The sequence below is a fragment of the Hordeum vulgare genome, chromosome 4H, assembly GCF_904849725.1.
Source record: "Hordeum vulgare subsp. vulgare chromosome 4H, MorexV3_pseudomolecules_assembly, whole genome shotgun sequence".
Lineage (NCBI taxonomy): Eukaryota > Viridiplantae > Streptophyta > Magnoliopsida > Poales > Poaceae > Hordeum > Hordeum vulgare.
Window position 1 is genome coordinate 224,267,315 of NC_058521.1, and position 18,290 is coordinate 224,285,604.

Genomic DNA, 18,290 nt, shown 5'->3' on the forward strand with positions numbered 1-18,290 from the left:
CTAGAAACATTATTGATGCGTCCCATGCAGATTCTTGTGACGACAAAGGCTCGAAGATCACGGCTTCTTTCTTCGGTGTGCACATCAACAAAGAGGATTGACACGGCATCACATATCCATTGATTATTTAGAATTTGGTATATGTCCTCGACGTGTCTACTCTTTTTTTTCAAAAAAAAGTATTTATCTATATCTATATTTACTTTTTTTTTACTAAAGCACATATTGCTTCTGTGATACGTCATTAAATTTGCATAAACGCTCGTAATATGATTGGTAATTAAGTACGTAACATTAAAACAGATGTAAATATTACACAATTATTATAAAAATTATTTGATGTTAATCAAAACTTGCGTTGCACGTGCATTACTAGTATGCTCCAAGGAGGCGACGTTTCACGGATCCGAGTCCCTGTCAACCGTTTCACAGTGTCACGTAACAGCCTCATAAGAAATTCTAATTTTTGCTCCTACTTTCCCGTCCTCTTCCTTGCTCTTTTCCGTTTGGTGCTGCTGAGAGAGGGAAAGAAAGAGACGTCGGCGATGGCGCCGCTGAGGCGGGCGGCGACCGCGGCGGAGGTACTGCTGGCCCTTACGGGACTTCTTCTTCTCGTGCTCTCTCCCGCGGGGGCAGCAACGGCGGCGGTGGAAGGAGGAGGTGACGATCTCTTGACTTTTTTGTCCCATCCACCGGTTCTTGCTTCCGTAGATGAAACGCTTCATTGCTACGCGTATCCTGTGCACGTGGTTCCGTGCCATGATTGTAGCTGGTTCCGCCCGATTTGTAATTGGGGTTGAGGAAAAATCGAGCGAGTTTACAGGAGTTAGTTCCACCGGCTGTGCTGGGAGCAATGCGAGAAGAGGACAATATAGAAGTGATTTAGGAAATCTTAAGTTAATTAGGCAGGAATTGATGAATGGAATGCTAAGGTGAAAACTCTAGTACAGGGACTGCTAGAGCAACAGATTTCGTGTAATCTGTGGGAAATTTAGTTGGGGACAGTAAAGTTCAGGTGCTTCATGTGTTCTCCAGTTCAGATGTTTGCTTGGCATATTCACTTGCATACTATCGTGTCACCAAGAAATACCGTAATATAGGAAGCGATGTGTGCCTTGATATAATATTAACTACATAGCGCCTGTGCTCATAGAAACAACCATGCATGAAAGGTGAGATCAGTCGGCTACCTTCTTATCCTTTCTGAGACTGGAAAATGTTGTTGGATATGACAAAACAACTAATATCTGATATGTATATTCCTTGAACTGCTATCCAGAAAATGTTGCCCTTCATTGTTTTGCATAATGTTGCATAAAGTTGTTTACACTTTCTTTGCGCAATGCAGAGCTCAGGATGAAGCAATCTGATGGTGGTTACTCTTACAATAGTACTCTTGCTCATGTTCTTGTCGAATATGCATCTGCTGTAAGTTCCTCTTTGAACCATATATGCTAGCACGTAATTTGTTTAACTGCTCAAATTAGTTCCTCAAACTCCTAGCTAGTTAAGTTCTGTGACGTGAATATCCTTGCGTGACTCGAAGAATCTTTTTATGACTTGGCTTGCCTAAATGAACCCCAGGTGTATACATCCGATCTAACCTCACTTTTGACATGGACTTGTCCAAGGTGTGAAGGTCACACAAAGGTACAACCCATGAAACCAAAACTAGACTTGGCATCTTATGCTGCTTGTACAAACTGGTCATAACTACGTTCTTTGTTTGATTATTAACGTAGGGTTTTGAGATGATCGAGATCATTGTAGATATAGAGAAATGTCTCCAGGTTCGTTATTTTTGTGTTCACGGCTTCTCATGATCTTCTTGCATGTTTTAAATGACAATTATGCTCGTATATAAAACTAACAATTTTGAGCAGGCTTTTGTTGGAGTTGCCCCTGATCCACAATCCATAATAATTGCTTTTAGAGGCACCCAAGAACACAGGTACAAAAAGTTGCTGGTTATGTTACATATAACTTGCTGCTGCTTACCAAAATTTATACCATGTAGGCACATCTTTCATCTGCGCCTATTCTAACGAATAGTTTCTAGACATAATAGTGTTTACTTTAAAATATAATGCATAATATATTGCTCATAACCATTCATTCCAACATCAAAAAATACTTTTGAAGCGCCTCAAATTGGATTGAGGATCTCTTCTGGAAGCAGCTAGATGTAACTTATCCAGGCATGCCTAATGCAATGGTATCTCCAATCTCCACCGGTCAATTTTTTTTTTTACGAAATATAAATGAGTTTGAAATCACTTGTTCACCTTATGTTTTCTTTCTCATGTTGCAGGTCCACCATGGATTTTATTCTGCATATTATAATACAACTCTGCGGCATGAGATCTTGAAATCTGTTCAGTGGGCATGGAAGATATATGGAAGACTACCCATAAATGTTGTAGGTCACTCTATGGGAGGGGCTTTAGCTTCATTTTGCGCCCTTGATCTTTCCGTAAGTACCTTTGAGCAATATGTATCTTCGTGTGTTACTTGGACATGTATCCTCAATTCTGGGTACTTTCTGTGGGATGTTATGGAAGTACATGCAGGATTGGTTTTTCAGTTTACATGCCATAAAAAGCTGAATTCCGATTTTGATCTAAACCAGCACAATTCCCATGCGTTGCTACGAAACCATAAAAATTAAGGAATTATCATTGGCTTGGGAGATCATCATAAGATGATTGTAGGATGATGGTGTCTTGCGGCTGTTGCATGATTCACGATTAAAAAGAAAGCATGAATATAACAAAAGATCATGTTGCAGTCGCTAAAGAGTCTCAAGTGACCATAGTAGGTCCTTCACAAGATTTATAGTGAGATACATTTTGAATTTGGAACATAGGAGAATGGGCGTGAGTAAGTTAAATGCACAAGATCAAATATTAGATAGGAGGACATCATTTATCGACGCATTGAATTGTAATTTGTTTGCCCTCTTCTGCTATGACATGGAACCAAAATAATTGGTCGGGCAGAGAAACTAAAATCAAGAACATGATCTTGAATTGGAGGCATACTTGCATTTATGATTTGTGTTTTTTACAAGAATGTTATTCTCACATAGGATAGTAGTGTATTTGTTTATTTAAGATAGGTCTCACGCCTAGTAAAAGTAACACTTGTTTATTTATGTCTTATAGAAGGTTGCTAGTCTCACATGTGGATAGTGCATTTGTTTATTTATGTGGTCCCGCATGTGAACCCACCTCCAACTCCAATGTTTATAAGCAGGAAAGATTATTTCATATGTCCAATGTGGATCATGCGTTTTCACATTGAATGTAAATCCAAGAAAGCAAGGATGAAGCTATCCTGACAGATGGATGTCCCTCCCGCTCCCCGCCCGTTCCCTAGCCTAGCCCACCAGCCTCGCCGCCGTCAAATCCCCGCCGGTAGCCCTCCCCCTCCCCCTCCCTCCGGCCATGGCCTCCGCCGACGCCCGCTCCGGCGACTCCAGCCCCGACGGTCGCATCCGCTGGAGCGGCTCTGCGGGCGAATCCTCAGACTCGCGCTCCTACCGCGAGGTCGTCAGCACCCCGCCGGCCCCGCACGGCCCCCCGTCGCCGGCCGCGCCGCGCCCGGTCCCTGCTTCCTCGGCCCTGGTGCCGCTCCGCTCGATCGCGCTGGCCGCCCGCGTTCCTGCCGCCGCCCGCCTAGGACCGCGCTCGGAAGTCCACCGTGCGTCTCGAGGCCCTGTACTCGACGCCGATGGATTCCAGCAGCCGCGGTGGAGGAACCGTCACCCGCGCGTGCGTCGCGCGGCCACCCCTCCTTCCCAGCGCCGCCGCCGCAGCCCGTCGCCCGAGGAAGTCGCCGGCCTGTGCTTTAGGTGCCTGGAAGACGGACACCGGGTGCGAGCCTGCACCAACCCCGTGCGCTGCCGCCGCTGTCTCATCTCCGGCCACGAGTCCAGCTGCTGCGAGACACGGCTGCCCGGTGACCACCGTGCGCAGCCTCCGGCGGTTCACCGGCCGATGCCTAACTCCCCGCCGCGGAACCTCCCTCCTCAACTCCCCCGCGACGCCGCTCCGCCTCGCAACACCGCACCGCCCCAGCTGCCCGCCCCCGCGCCGGCACGTGTCACCATCGCTCGTTCCATCGAGATGGAGGAAGTGGAGGAGGTGCTTGCACGTGGCATGGTGGCCACCATCACCGGCACCAGGCCCCTGTCTCACCGGCCGACGTGGAGGCTTCCTTGCACGCCATGTTCGATCTGCAGCCCGGAGACTTCACCGTGCACAAGCACGGCCCGGAGGACTTCCTCATCATCTTCTCCTCGCGGCTGATCATGGACCGGATGGCCGGCGACCACCTCATCAACGCCGCCCGCTTCTCCCTGCTGCTTCGCCCCTGGTGCAAGCTCGCCCACGCCACTGCTGGGAGCTTCGCATACTCTGTGCAGCTCGAGCTCCGCGGCATCCCGGCGCAGGCATGGCACCTGTCCACGGCCGAGCACATCCTCGGGACTGGCTGTTGGGTTGAGCGGCTGCACCCGGACACGCGTTCCCGCACTGACCTTGCCGCATTCCGGCTCACCGGGCGCGTGCGAGACCTGGCCTCCATTCGCCAGGATGCCATCCTGGAGATTGTCGAGCACGTCCCCGCCATCCGGCCTGACCTGCCTCCGGCCGTCCGCACCCTGGAGTACCCTATCTCCATCCGGCTAGTGAGATCCGTCGCCCTTCCCAGGGCGGTTGACGATGCTACCAATGGCGATGGCAATGGTGATGGTGAGGCTCATGGCAGCACGCATGACCCTGCAGGCCGTGGTCGTGGACGCGAGCAGCAACGCCGTCGTGGCCGGAAACGTCGCCGACCAACCTCCGCCCCCGACGAACGCGCCGACGGCATGGCAGTAGACTCTGCCGGCTGGACTTGCTCCAGAGGCCGCCTACGGGCCGATGGCGAGGCGGTCGACCCTGGCTGGCCGGCGTCCCGCGCCGCCGCGGTTGTGCATGCGCCTCCGCCCGTACCGTCCCATGCCAGATGCATGGATGCATGGCCCCAGGCTGGGACCCACCCGCCTTGTCGCAAAGCCAAAAGAGGAAAGCGTGGGGGAAAGAAAAAGCGCGCCAGGATTCAGGCGACGCTGGCCAAAGCTGCAACTGCAGCGGATCCCAGGCCGACCGGGTCGCCCACCCCACCGTTGGTCCTTGCCACCCCGACAGCTGGCACCTGCCTATTGGCGCCCGCCCGCCCTCCTCCTGTAGTCGGGCCCGCAACGACCCGGTCGTGCGCGTCGCCTAGCGCGCAGGGAGACACCCCCTCGGGCGATGGACCCACCACGGCCAATGCTTGCGCTTTTGGGGATCCGGACGGCTCATCCTCTGCCAATGAGGTCCCGGACTCACCACCTGTGGCTCCCGAGGCTGATCCGCTGTTGGGACAAAGCGATGCTTCGCCCTCGTCAGCTCCTGTGGCTGATGTGCCATCTGCTGCTTTGCATGCCGGCCCCGCCACTACAACGCATGATGCAGTGCCCGCGTCCACCCCCGCGGCCCTGCCGGATCTGCATGGCACCCTCTCCTCGCCAACGTGGGACGCGAGTGGTGGGACCCCATCCATCGCGCCTTCGCCCCCTCCTGCCGCTGCCATCGGGGACGCTGACTTGGGTTGCCCCTCCCCCGCGGCCCAGGAGCATACTGCCAAGGCCCACGCCTCCTGATGCCCATGCCAACAGGCCCGCTTCCCCAAGCCCGCCAACGCCGCAATCCACCCCTGCGTCCCATGCGCCTCAGATGCGCAGCGCAGGGCGCTTTGCCACGCCGCCAATCACTCTGCGACGTACCAGACAGCCGGCCTCTGTCAGCTCCTGGACCCTTGGAGACTTCCTCGCCGCGGCAACTAAGCAGACTTGCTCTGCCCTCCCCAACCCCGGATGCAAACGTCGCCGACAACCCCTGAACTTCTCGCCGCGCCGCGGACGATCCGCCACCGCTGTGAAGAGCAAGCCCGGCGTGCCGCCCACCGCTGAGCGCCGTGCGCAGGTCCAGATACTGCGCACCCTCGGCATCATTGGCACCGATCAGGTGATCTCCGCCGAGGCTATGAAGGCTTATGATGGGGTCTTTGCTGCGCCCCTCTCACATGCTGTGTTGACGGCCATTGCCGCGCTCGTTGGCCGCGCGCTGCCCGCCGACCCGTCCACGGCGCCTGTCACCACGGTGATATCGGGCAGCCCGATCGAGGCCTAGCCGCGCCGTCGCGTGCCCATTTGTCGACCTCTGCCTAATGGATCATGGCCTCAAAATCATCAACTGGAACGTTCGCGGCCTCAATGCCCGTGCCAGACGTACGGCAGTTCGCTCGCTAGTTGTAACTTCCAGCGCTTCGATCGCTTGCTTCCAAGAGACTAAAATGGAATTCGTCTACTCGTCGATTGTCCTTGAGACGTTGGGCTCTGAGTTTGATGAATATGTTTATCTCCCAGCGAACGACACCCGTGGAGGGATACTACTGGCGTGGAAGAGCCGGGACGTGACGATCACGGACCCGATGTTCACCACCAATACCATCTCCGCCCGGGTTAAGACACCTGGTAGCACGAGCTTGCCGTGGTGGCTATCTATCGTCTATGGCCCCCAGGACAACAACGCCAAGATAGCTTTTCTGCAGGAGATTCGCGACGTCCGCGACGCATGCCCGGGGCCATGGCTCATCTGCGGGGACTTCAATATGATCTACCGTGACGAAGACAAGAACAACGACAATCTCAATCGGAGAATGATGGGGCGGTTCCGTCGCGTTCTCAACGACCTCGCACTCAAAGAGATTTACCTCAGCGGCCGGCACTATACATGGTCCAACGAGCAGAACCCGCCCACCATGGTCCATCTCGATCGGGTGTTGTGCTCCACGGACTGAGATGAGCGGCACAGCGAATGCCACCTGCGTTGCCTGGCCTCGGTCGTCTCGGATCACTCCCCCCTCTTGCTCGACTGTTCGCCACTCCCAGCAACGCGTCTACGATTCCACTTCGAGGAGTACTGGACTCGTCTCGCCGGTTTCCCGGAGATCGTGGCGGCCTCGTGGCATTCGGTGGATGATGCCGACCCGTTCCAGCGGTTCATGCGGCGCATGCAGGCCACAGCGCGCAAGCTCACCAGCTGGAGCGCGCGTTCCGTTGGTAACGTGCGAGACTAGCTTGCGATCTCTCGTGAGCTGCTGCTCCGCTTCGACGCCGCGCAAGAGCAACGGGCCCTATCACCGCATGAGGACTGGCTGCGTCGTCAACTCAAGCTCTCTTACCTTGGCCTTGCTTCCCTTGAGCGGACGATCGCCCGGCAGCGCGCTCCCATTGCCTCCCTCAGAGATGGCGACGCGAACACTACATTCTACCATCGCCAGTGCGCATACCGCAAGCAGAAGAACCGGATACATGGCATCTCTGTCGACGGCGCCGTTATCACCGATCCTAACGACATGGCCGCGGCCACTTTCGAGCACTTTGACAGCCGGATTGGGACGGACATGCAGCGTGACTGCACCATTAGCCTGTCGCAATTCATCGAGCCCTCAAACCTGGAAGACCTTGACGCGCCATTCAGCGAGGATGAGATTTGGCAAGCCATCAAAAGCATGCCGTCCCGCAAGGCGCCCGGCCCCGACGGCTTCACCACGGAGTTCCTCCGATCCTGTTGGCAGATCATCAAGCATGACCTTCGATGCGTCTTCGACCAGATTTACGCGCTGCGTGGACGAGGGTTTAGCTGCCTTAACCAGGCGCTGATCACGCTCCTCCCCAAGCGCGCCGAGGCCACTGGCCTGGGTGATTATAGGCCCGTAAGCCTAATTCACATCGTCGCCAAGGTCCTGGCCAAGCTGCTTTCGCTCCGCCTAGCTCCCAGGCTCAACAACCTTGTCAGCAACGTCCAAAACGCGTTCATCCCCGGGCGAAGTCTTCACGACAACTTCATCCTAGTGCGTCAATCCGCACGGCTATTGCATCAGCTGGGTGCCCCTCGCGTGCTTCTGAAACTTGACTTGGCACGGGCTTTCGACTCTGTCTCGTGGCCTTTCCTGTTCGAGGTGCTGCGATGCCATGGCTTCGGCAACCGCTTCCTTGGTTGGATCGCCCTTCTCCTGTCGTCGGCCAGCACCAAGGTTCTCCTCAACGGCAACCCTGGACCAGCGATTTGGCACCGCCGTGGACTGCGCCAAGGTGATCCAGTCTCCCCGCAGCTCTTCGTCCTTGCTGTCGATACGTTGGGCAGGCTCTTTCATCGCACGGTTGAGCTCCGAGTCATGCAGCAGCTGCATCCGCGCCGCGCCATCCCCACCATATCCCTCTACGCCGACGACGTAATTCTTCTGTGCCACCCCTCGCCGGACGATATCGCGGCGGTGAAGGAGATTCTGCAGCTCTTTGGACACGCCTCTGGCCTGCACGTGAACTTCCAGAAGAGCGTTGCGGCCCTCATCCGCTGCGACACCGTGGACGCTGCTCATGTTGTTGCGCACCTGGGCTGCCCCATCGTCGAATTCCCGCTTACTTACTTGGGCATCCCGCTCACGCTGCGTCGCCCCACGGCTGCCCAACTACAACCCGTCGTCGATAAGGTCGCTGGGAAGCTGCCCTCCTGGAAGGCCTGGCTCATGAACAAAGCCGGCCGCCTTGCTTTCGCCAAGGCTGTCTTGAGCGCGATTCCCATTCATCAGCTCCTTGTGCTTACGCCGCCAAAGAAGACCATCAAACTCTTGGAGAAGATTGAGAGAGGATTCCTTTGGGCTGGCCGCGCCGAGGCCCACGGAGGCAATTGTCATGTCAACTGGCGGCGCGTCTGCCGGCCTATCCAGTTTGGGGGCCTCGGCGTTCACGACCTCGAGCGCACTGGCCTCGCCCTTCGCATGCGGTGGCAGTGGCTCAGGCGAGTCGATGCTGGCAGGGCCTGGAGCGGCCTTGACCTGCACTTCGCGCCCGAGGAGCGCGCGCTCTTCTTCGCCTCTACTATCATGGCTATCGGCAATGGCCAGCGCGCCCTGTTCTGGGAGGACCGATGGATCAACGGACGTGCGATCCGAGAGATCGCGCCTCTCCTTTTTGATCTCATCCCCAAACGGCGTCGCAAGTCAAGAACTGTTGCGGACGGCCTTCACGCGAACCAATGGGCCACGGACATTCACGGCATGATTGGCATCCCGGAGATTGGAGAATACCTGCGCCTCTGGCACATGCTCGCCGAAACTGCCCTCACTAACGCACCAGACCGCATTCGCTGGAAGTGGACCGCGAACGGCGAGTACTCCGCCAAGTCCGCATACCTTGCCACTTTTCAGGGCTCTGCGAGATGCCAAGCTTGAAAACTTACCTGGAAGTGCTGGGCACCGCCTCGGGTGCGCTTCTTCCACTGGCTTGCCAACCTCGATCGGTGCTGGACGGCCGACCGCCTCGCGAGGCGCAACCTGCCGCACCCACAGCGCTGCCCTCTTTGCGATCAGGCTACGGAGACGATTCATCATCTTCTCCTGAAATGCCCTTTCAGCCGTGAAGTGTGGCACGAGATCCTCTCATGGCTGCGCCTCTCTTGCCCGCTGCCCAATAACGATGCCACTCTACACGACTGGTGGTGCTCTGCACGACACGACACCCCTAAGCCTATGCACAAGGGATTGGCTTCCGCTGCCTTGCTCGTCCCTTGGATGATTTGGAAGCATCGCAACGGATGCGTGTTTGAGGGTGCAACACCGTCGGTTACCTCCCTGGCGGCTACGATTAAGGAAGAGGCCGCCCTCTGGGCCAGAGCGGGCGCCTTGGGGCTCCGGGCCATCTTGCCACAAACATGGGATGTCCACTAGTGTGCATGTGCTCACCTTGTAAATATGCCTCCTAGGAGGATTGTACTAAAACCCTTCTTTTCAATACAATGAACCGCAAAAGTCTTTTGCGCTTTCTCGAAAAAAAGGATGAAGCTATCCTTTTTTCACAATAAATCCTGTATATTATATTATATGTAGGTATATGAGATTCAGTCGACTGATTTCTCGCCTTTTGTTTTCCAGGTTAAATGGGGGTCACACAAAGTTCAGCTCATAACTTTTGGACAGCCTCGGGTAGGCAATCCTGCTTTTGCAGAATACTTCAATGAGCAGGTTCCAAGAACAATCCGCGTGACCCATGAAAATGATATTGTTCCACATTTGCCACCATACTTTTATTACCTAGGCGAATGGACATATCACCACTTTGCAAGAGAGGTCAATTCTGTTACTTGTAAATAATACCACAGTAAATTGATGGTCTTCTAGATAGAGTCTGTTAAGTTATACGGAGGGAGTACTAGTTTCTAAGTTATACATTTGTTCCACATTATCTTTCTTCAGGTTTGGCTTCGCGAGACCATAGTAGGAAATGTGGTTACTAGGAATGCGACAGTCTGTGATTGTTCAGGCGAGGACCCAATCTGCAGCAGGTATCGACATGCCTCTCGCATTTGTTGTAAAAGTATGGCCCTCCTGTTTTGCTTACGCTTTGTTCTTGCTTGAATAGATCGGTCTATGGGAGAAGTGTGGCAGATCATCTTGAGTATTATGGGGTTAACCTACATGCTGATTCGAGGGGAACATGTCAATTTGTGATTGGCGCATCCAACTCAGCCTATGGTGACATTCTTCAAGTTGATGGAACTATCATCTTATCAAGATATCTGCAGGAACGATATCCTGTGGAATCTATCTAACCCTTAAGCTGAGGGTAAACTGTACAGTATATTATTTTGTGTTTTGTGTAAATATTTCATGTAATGTAGACACACTGGGTGTTGTAGGAGCTCTCCTGAGGATAAGGAAGGTTTTGCCTTTAGAATGTGCCCCCCTTTACTCTAGTGAGAATTGTATATGTCGACATTGTAGGCACGTCATAATTGATGCTCCTGATGATATCACGGGCTCAAATAATAATAATAATAACAGTTGATAATATTGTGATTTTTCCTCTATCTCGCCTATTGTGATTCTTCTTCCCTATTGACAACTATTTTTATATATTCTCTATGCATTTCGTCTTGCCTCTTTAGGTGCCTTGGCGTCAGATATGCATTTGTGATAAAGAGAACTAGTGGACCCGTTGCGCCAAATGGCGCAGAGGCACACTAAAGCCATGTTCGTGATGAAAAAAAATCCCATGGTTTAGTCCCCTCTAATAGGAAACACGGTGGAAAGTTGTGTATAATGATATGAATATACACGGTTTAACCTAATAGCACAGAGTCTAGTTTAAAACAAAAAGCATGTCTTGGTATGAAAAATTAAGATAGAATTGTCTTTCAAAATCTATACAATGAGTGTTTTGAAAAAGTTTTGTCTTTCTCCGTAAAAATAGGTTTTAGCAACCACTTAGGCATAGAGCCCCATTTTAAACTATGATCGCTTTAAAAATATCCGTTGCGCCAAATAGCGCAGAGGCCCATTAAATCCATGTGCATAATGAAAAAAAAATTGGTTTAGTTGTTATGGTTGTGGATAAGCATATATGGTAACAAATTTAGCCCCCTTTTAATAAAAAAAGAATTATGTCTTTTTGGTAATCTTCTGTTTGAGCAAGCATGCACGGTAATAATTTGAATCCCTACGTATACAAAAATATATCATTTTGTTTCCCAGTTCCTTCATGCAGCTATAATTGTAGTCTCTTATCTATATTTTCAGCTTGCGTTTTCATGAATATAATTATTTCCATAGTAGTGTAGCCACACGGCTGTTTTTGTTTCCAATACATATGTAGAAGAAAGGAAATAAACAGGCACACACTTCCATTGTCGCATACTTTGCTTCGATACTCAGTCAACGCAAGGCCCAAAGTTTGTTGAAGAACGTCCAACATCATTCTGTATGGTATTTTCACCATCGGTGGAGCATCTTGTAGAGTGACATTAGGGAATCTACAATAATTTTAAAATTGCCTCATTATTTAATGGGAAGCACTAGGGATCAGACTATTGATCCCTAGCATCCATCAGACCAGTCAGCAGCCGGTAGATACGATCCGCTTGAGATTTTGATGAAGTATCATGCATGCTGCCCACCCCTCGTCCCCACTTTGCCGTTTCATCCAAAACAAAAATCAACAATGCACGTGGGTCTAAATAGTCCGCTAACCACTCAAAACTGCTAAATTTTAGGGAACTAACTCTAGATTTTTATGGAAACAAACTATTTTTGTTTAGCACGAATGAGTATCCATGAATCACATATTGTTTCGAGCGTTACCCCACTTTGCTTCCTACGGTAATCCTACGTGACTGAAATTTGCTTTGGATGCAACCAAACAAATACACTGAAAGCTTGCTTCCATATGAATGAAATTTGCTTCAAACCAACAGAAATATTTATAAAATTTGCTCCTTTATGAAGAACATTTTTTGTTTCCTGCGTTACCATACTTTGCTTCCTATACCGCTGAAATTTGCTTCAATGGCAACAAAATTTGTTTACATACATTTGCTTTTATGGTGAATGAATTTGTTTCCATACTAATGTTGGTGTGCTTCGTTCATTTTTCATAGATGCTTCTGTCAGTTGTGCTTACATTTTTTTTTGACTTATACTACTAATTTAGTTGCTTTTATATAAAAATGATAAAGCTTCAGAACTGATCATTATGTGCTTCAGCACCAAAAGATCAACTAAATATGCTTACTGTGTGCTATTCATATTAGTTGCTTCTTGGTGGTATCAATATTGATTCATAAGACACTATAGAATGCTTCCTAACTAAAGCACTTCCATCAAGAGGTATTGTATGGATGGAGCAGCTTTTGTGGACGGGGTCGTCGGTGGTGGAGGTGAAAACTGGAGGGAGGAGGGGGGCGCTGCTAGGAAGGAGGGTGACGGAGACGAGCTCATCGCCTCGGTGTTAGACAGGGAGGTTGGAACAAGAACAACACTATGTAACAACGTCAGCACGGGATGCCAGCGAGACCAGAGATGCACCACGCCAGCGAGATCCAAGCAGTGGTGGTTAGAACGATGGCAAGGGATCGAAGCTGGTCGTCGCTCGTGCAGCATGCCAGCGATGATGGGCACGGCGACAGCCTAGCGAGGTAACAACGCTGTTGCTGGGTTGAACGGGGGAAGGATGGGTACATCCCCGTAGTGGCGCTTGAACTGCGGTCCGTCGAGGTGTAGATCGCACAAGGAAGGTCAGTGGGACAACATGGTGGATTTGGAGGAGACGAGGCTCTCCTTTTGTTTGGGATGTACTAAAGGGAATGTAACCGATTGCGTAATTAGAGGAGAGGCATACAGATTTAATATGTGAATAGTGGGCAGTTTGTTCGCTGGGTGATGGAAGCGAGAAGCTCTCATCCGTGTGATTGAATAACAAATCGACGATGCAATGTTGGTCTGACGACTTGAAAAGGATATGTCATATGAGTGAAAGTGTTTCCCTTATTTAATAATCTATAAGGCAAAAGAATTGGCAGGTTATCCTCCAACAACAAGAAACTAATAGAACGCCCGTGCGTTGCCACGGGCTTCTTCCTTTCCTGATTTTACATATATAAAGATAATTCATATAGCTCAAGCAGGTGGAAGCCCGCCGTAGTACCCGTTAAAATAATAAATAATGTATATAAAGAGATCAATGCCAAAATTTGACATGTATATAAAAAATGAATTTCAGTCCATTTGCAATGTAATCAACAATGTACATAAAGAGATCAATGATAATTATCTGTTACAAACTAAGACATACTTATGCGTTTGAGATATTGATGAAAACAAACGTCACGAATGTTGTCTTTCGCTTCATTCGCATGGTAATCATATTGCTTGTTGGGTCATATCCAACGGTACAAGGAATGTTCATATGAGAGAGCTTGATTTCTCACGTTCACATACTCGTACAGTTTTTACAGCAATCTCCTGATGCTTACCAAGATCAAGTGGCCTTTGTGCATGAAAGCAAATAAAAAAGATAGAATCAGATTACCTGCTTCATTCAAGTCAAATTAACTATGCATGAGTCTATTGTTTTGAAAACATAAGATGTCTAGTCTCATGGTAAAACTTATAACAAAAAACCTTTATTAATATCGATAACATGAGATGTGTCAGCAAATCACATAATGGTGGAATTAGTTTGTTAAGGATTTTCCATAACAATATTGTATCTTGTTGACATTATCAATAGGTGTTGGATAAGGTAGACAGCACCAGGTGCATCTGTATCGCTACAAAATAATTCAAAACTATTTATCCGTATTATTCAAGCAATCAAACATCTTTTCAATAACATTGTGTTGTTCAACTTCTCAAATGCTAGAATTCGGACATTCTGAGATATTCAAGAAAAACATGGCAATCGGCACAATGGTTCAGAGGCCCAACAACATCAATAGTGTTTTTTTACAAATAATGAATCAAGAAGTTGGAGAATCATATGCATGGAGAAAAAAATGGTTACCTTAGGAGTAGAGATTTCTGGGGAGACGCTCCCACCATAAAATTGCAATACTAATGAACTTTGAAAATTAATTCACTTGGCTTGGGCAATCACCCTATGGTCCATCAACACGATGATGTTTCTTGAATCGCCATTCCAAGGAACCAAGACATGGGAACCATCAACACCCATAGCAACTGCAAGCACCATCCTCTGTTATTAAGTTGGTAAAGCTCTACTCGCCTAACACAAAGTTCTACATTCAAACCACAGAACACACAGCTAATGCGGATAATCAACAAAATCCCAATCTGCTACTATTAATTGATGTCGAAGTGTGGAAAAATAGTTACAATGAGATTGTTTATGGGCTAGTGGATGCTTACGGTGGAGAATAACTTGGTCACGACCTTAGGGGAGGGATAGTGGAAGTTGATGTAGGCGAAGCTACGCCCGTTGGTGCACACTAACTCTATGCCCGCAAATCAATCCAATTTGAGAAAGCATACATGCGTTCAAGATCAACACAGTTTGTGTCATACTTATTGACCCTACAAACCTCATTAGTCCAAAATAGCTCACCAAAATTTACTATGTACATCCAGAGAACAAACATCCAATCTAATGGTAGATAACAACCAACAAAACATGAGGAGAATAAGAAGCGCAGGTTTACCTTGGGTGATGAAGGATCACACGAGTGCCACTGGGGCCGCGCTATGCAGGGGCATCCGCATCTCGAGACCCACCGCCACCGACCTGCAAGAAATCTCAAGACAATTAACATCCGTATTAACGAGATCAACTTAATGAAAGAATATTCCAGTGTGATTTTTGGGATCAACTTTTAGAGTGTTTTTTTTATCAACTTTCGAGGTGCTTTTCCTGAAGGAATAAGTGGATCCTTTGGATAGTATATTAGAACAATCAAGTAATAATGATTTGATGGTAAAAGAAAGATATAACAGCAACCCATCCATTTGGAAAATACCAGAGTAGATCAACCTGCATCATATTTGTACCATACAGTAGTACACGTAAGCTTTTTGCACGTAAACTAATAGGCAAGCGAATGAGAAGGTGACTGAAGGGAAGAATTATACCTAGACGAGGACCTCCCATGAATACTCGACGCATCCGTCTCTGAACCTCCCATAAACTTGAAGGGACAGTTCCCATCAAGAAGGTGCATCTCCCATGGCGTTGAAGTCATTGGGCTTGACGCCGGCGCGGATGCACTTCTGGGTATTACATCATAGTGCAGGCGACAAGTGGGGTCCTGGGCAGCACCACATGATGGCCAAGGAATACTGGCTTTGAACTGATTCATCCAGGCATTGCAGATCTTGTGACTTGTAACTAAAGAGGGACCCGCGTCTATCAACTCATCTATCACCGCCACCCACTCTGGCGCTACTGCCGGTGGACAAACCCACCACCACCGTCTCCAGTCACCAGGATAGAATGGACATCAGCTAAAAACCACAGTATGGAAAATATCAAATGAGCTGCAGGTGACTCAAAGTTTCTTAAGTATAGCTACATATTTTTGCCATGCAGCTTGTTCCACAGAACCAATAATAAAGCCTCTAAATAGCTGAAAACAAGTATACTAAACTCATGATCAATACACATCTCTTTTCTTATTATTAGGCATCATGTGCCGTGCAAAAGATTAATACATAAAAAAAGATGAACAAAAAATATGTACTCATACATGTTGTCCTCCAACAAATAAAAAGTAGGAACAAAAAAAAGATGCATATTCCAAAAGGCCACGTGCTTCAGATTTTAGCAAATGTAACTTCAACTATCAGTTTTGTGCGTGGGAAGATTTAAAAGGTTGTTGTTGATGGTAATCAATTTTGTTGCCATGAGATAATGAACTGGTTCCTTCCCGAAAAAGATCGTTTACTGGTTAGTATTTACTTTTTGGTTAGTATTTACTTTTAGCTCCTCAGTATACTCGCAACTCCGAACAAGATATACCTAAGCATGTTTCCAATTTTGACCAATTTCAAAATTGTGACCAATTTCAAAATTGTAGAATTAAAGAAGAACTACCCATAAAAACACACACAAGTGTTTAGCACTTGATTAACTGATCGAACTTACATCAACAACATCAGCACCCTTTTCCATAAATCATTTTTTGTGAGCACACCAAAGATTCTTTCACCTGAATCAACAAAAAGTGAAGTCCAAGCTCAGAAATGAGTAAAATTGCAGCAATGCACATGAAAAAAAATACTACCTTGTCAACCTGAATGTCAAATAGATGACTCAGCTCGACCACATAGATGTTCATACATAAAGAAACAGTCAAAGCCTGCACACAAAGAGAAATTTTTGGAGCTCTTTATAAGAGTCGGTAATGTAAAATTATCATATAAAAAAATGTTATGTATATTGCTAAAGCATAGTACTCAAAAGAGATACAAATTTATAATACCTCAAGATCTCCCCTGATTTCCTCAAGCCGATTGGGGTTGGAACCGACCCATTTTAACCTCGCTCCATCCAGCTTGGAGGGCTGGATGATCGCACTGCATCTTTGTGTTTCTTCTAGGCCTAGTAGCTTGAGAAATGACACTAAATTTATACATCACAGAAGTAGCACTACTGTTTTGAAGAAAACCAACGAAGATTAGCAAGATGCATGGCGATAAATGAGACGTCACATCGAAGACTATTTACTTGCCTTTGGCACTGGCCTGCAAAAGCTTCCACTCCAAATTGACCAGTAATTTGCAAAATGGACGGCACGACAACAGTTAATGAATTTGGGAGGAAAAGACATACTTGACAACTTCCATTTGAGTAAGAAATTACGGATATTCCAACACTCCTATCAACAGAAAACGTCTTTTATTAAAAGAAACACCAACTAAAGACATGGCATATTCCAGTTCCTCCACCATATATACACAAAGAAAATTTGTGTTCCACGCACACATTTTAAATCCCATCCTATCTTCTAAATAGCAACACATATCCCTCAGTGGAAGAGAAAATAACACCACCCAATTTTGTCAATTATGTAATCCCTGAAACCACATTTGCGGTTCAAAGGTTTGATTCGTCCCCATGTCATTCCCAGTTGTCCATTTCCTTCTTGGAAACGTTGATTTGTACCCAAAGAATATAAAACAACAGCGGCAGCAGCAACGAAATCATCTCAAGATACAGAACATACATATATACCTCGCTAGGATAGTCTCGCCGTTCCAAGCCGAGCCTTACATCCGGGCCCTCTCCTCGTATCTGCATCTCATACACAAGATAGAACGGCCGATGCCGAGTCAAGATAAGAACCCTTAATCCAAACCAACTCAAATCAAATCTATCTAGCCCTCCCTCGGTTTTGAAAAAAAAATCTAATCTAATCTAACCCAAACAAAAGAACCCGAACGAGATCTCTGTGAGGCAAAGGAAGAATCATGTTCAACACAAAATCCGCGCATGCAAGTGAGTCACCGAGCACGTCGCCGGCTTACCGGTGGGCGAGCATCAGGAACTGGTGGTCCGCCGCTTCAAACTCGCGCAGGTCGCGCCCTACCAGATCTCGCACCATCGCCCACCGGTACTCCAGATCACGCCCAACCACCGCGCCTGCCTCGGCCTCTAACGACTGTCGCCGTGCAGGTCCTCCACCAGCGCGGCATGCCGCACCACCACCTGGTAGCCTCCTCGGTCTCCGTCTGTGCCGCGAGCAGGCTCGCCCTAGCGCCGGGCTGCCCCTCGACCTCCATGCCGCGTCGGACACGCGCGCATCTGAGCAGTAGGGACAACGACGGAGCAGGAGATGGGGGCGGAGCGTCGGACTCCGTGGTCGCGACGGACACGCGCACCGAGGGGCTGCCCCTCGACCTCCATGCCGCGC

The 18,290-nt window shown here is 48.8% G+C and overlaps 1 protein-coding gene across 3 annotated transcripts; it reads left to right on the plus strand.

The window, feature by feature from the left end:
* The first annotated feature begins 463 nt into the window (after positions 1 to 463).
* LOC123448423 (lipase-like) lies at positions 464 to 10,939 on the plus strand. 3 transcript variants are annotated; one of them, XM_045125285.1, is made up of 10 exons: positions 464 to 660; positions 1,349 to 1,428; positions 1,585 to 1,650; positions 1,743 to 1,790; positions 1,884 to 1,951; positions 2,143 to 2,215; positions 2,312 to 2,473; positions 10,024 to 10,113; positions 10,345 to 10,433; positions 10,511 to 10,939. In XM_045125285.1, the coding sequence occupies exons 1-10, from the start codon at positions 546 to 548 to the stop codon at positions 10,698 to 10,700; spliced, it is 981 nt and encodes a 326-aa protein (XP_044981220.1). In that variant the 5' UTR covers positions 464 to 545; the 3' UTR covers positions 10,701 to 10,939. The 3 variants fall into 3 exon arrangements, with proteins under 3 accessions (XP_044981220.1, XP_044981221.1, XP_044981219.1); XM_045125286.1 differs by having other exon boundaries at positions 10,024 to 10,074; XM_045125284.1 differs by having other exon boundaries at positions 465 to 660; positions 10,024 to 10,218.
* The last annotated feature ends 7,351 nt before the right edge of the window (positions 10,940 to 18,290 follow it).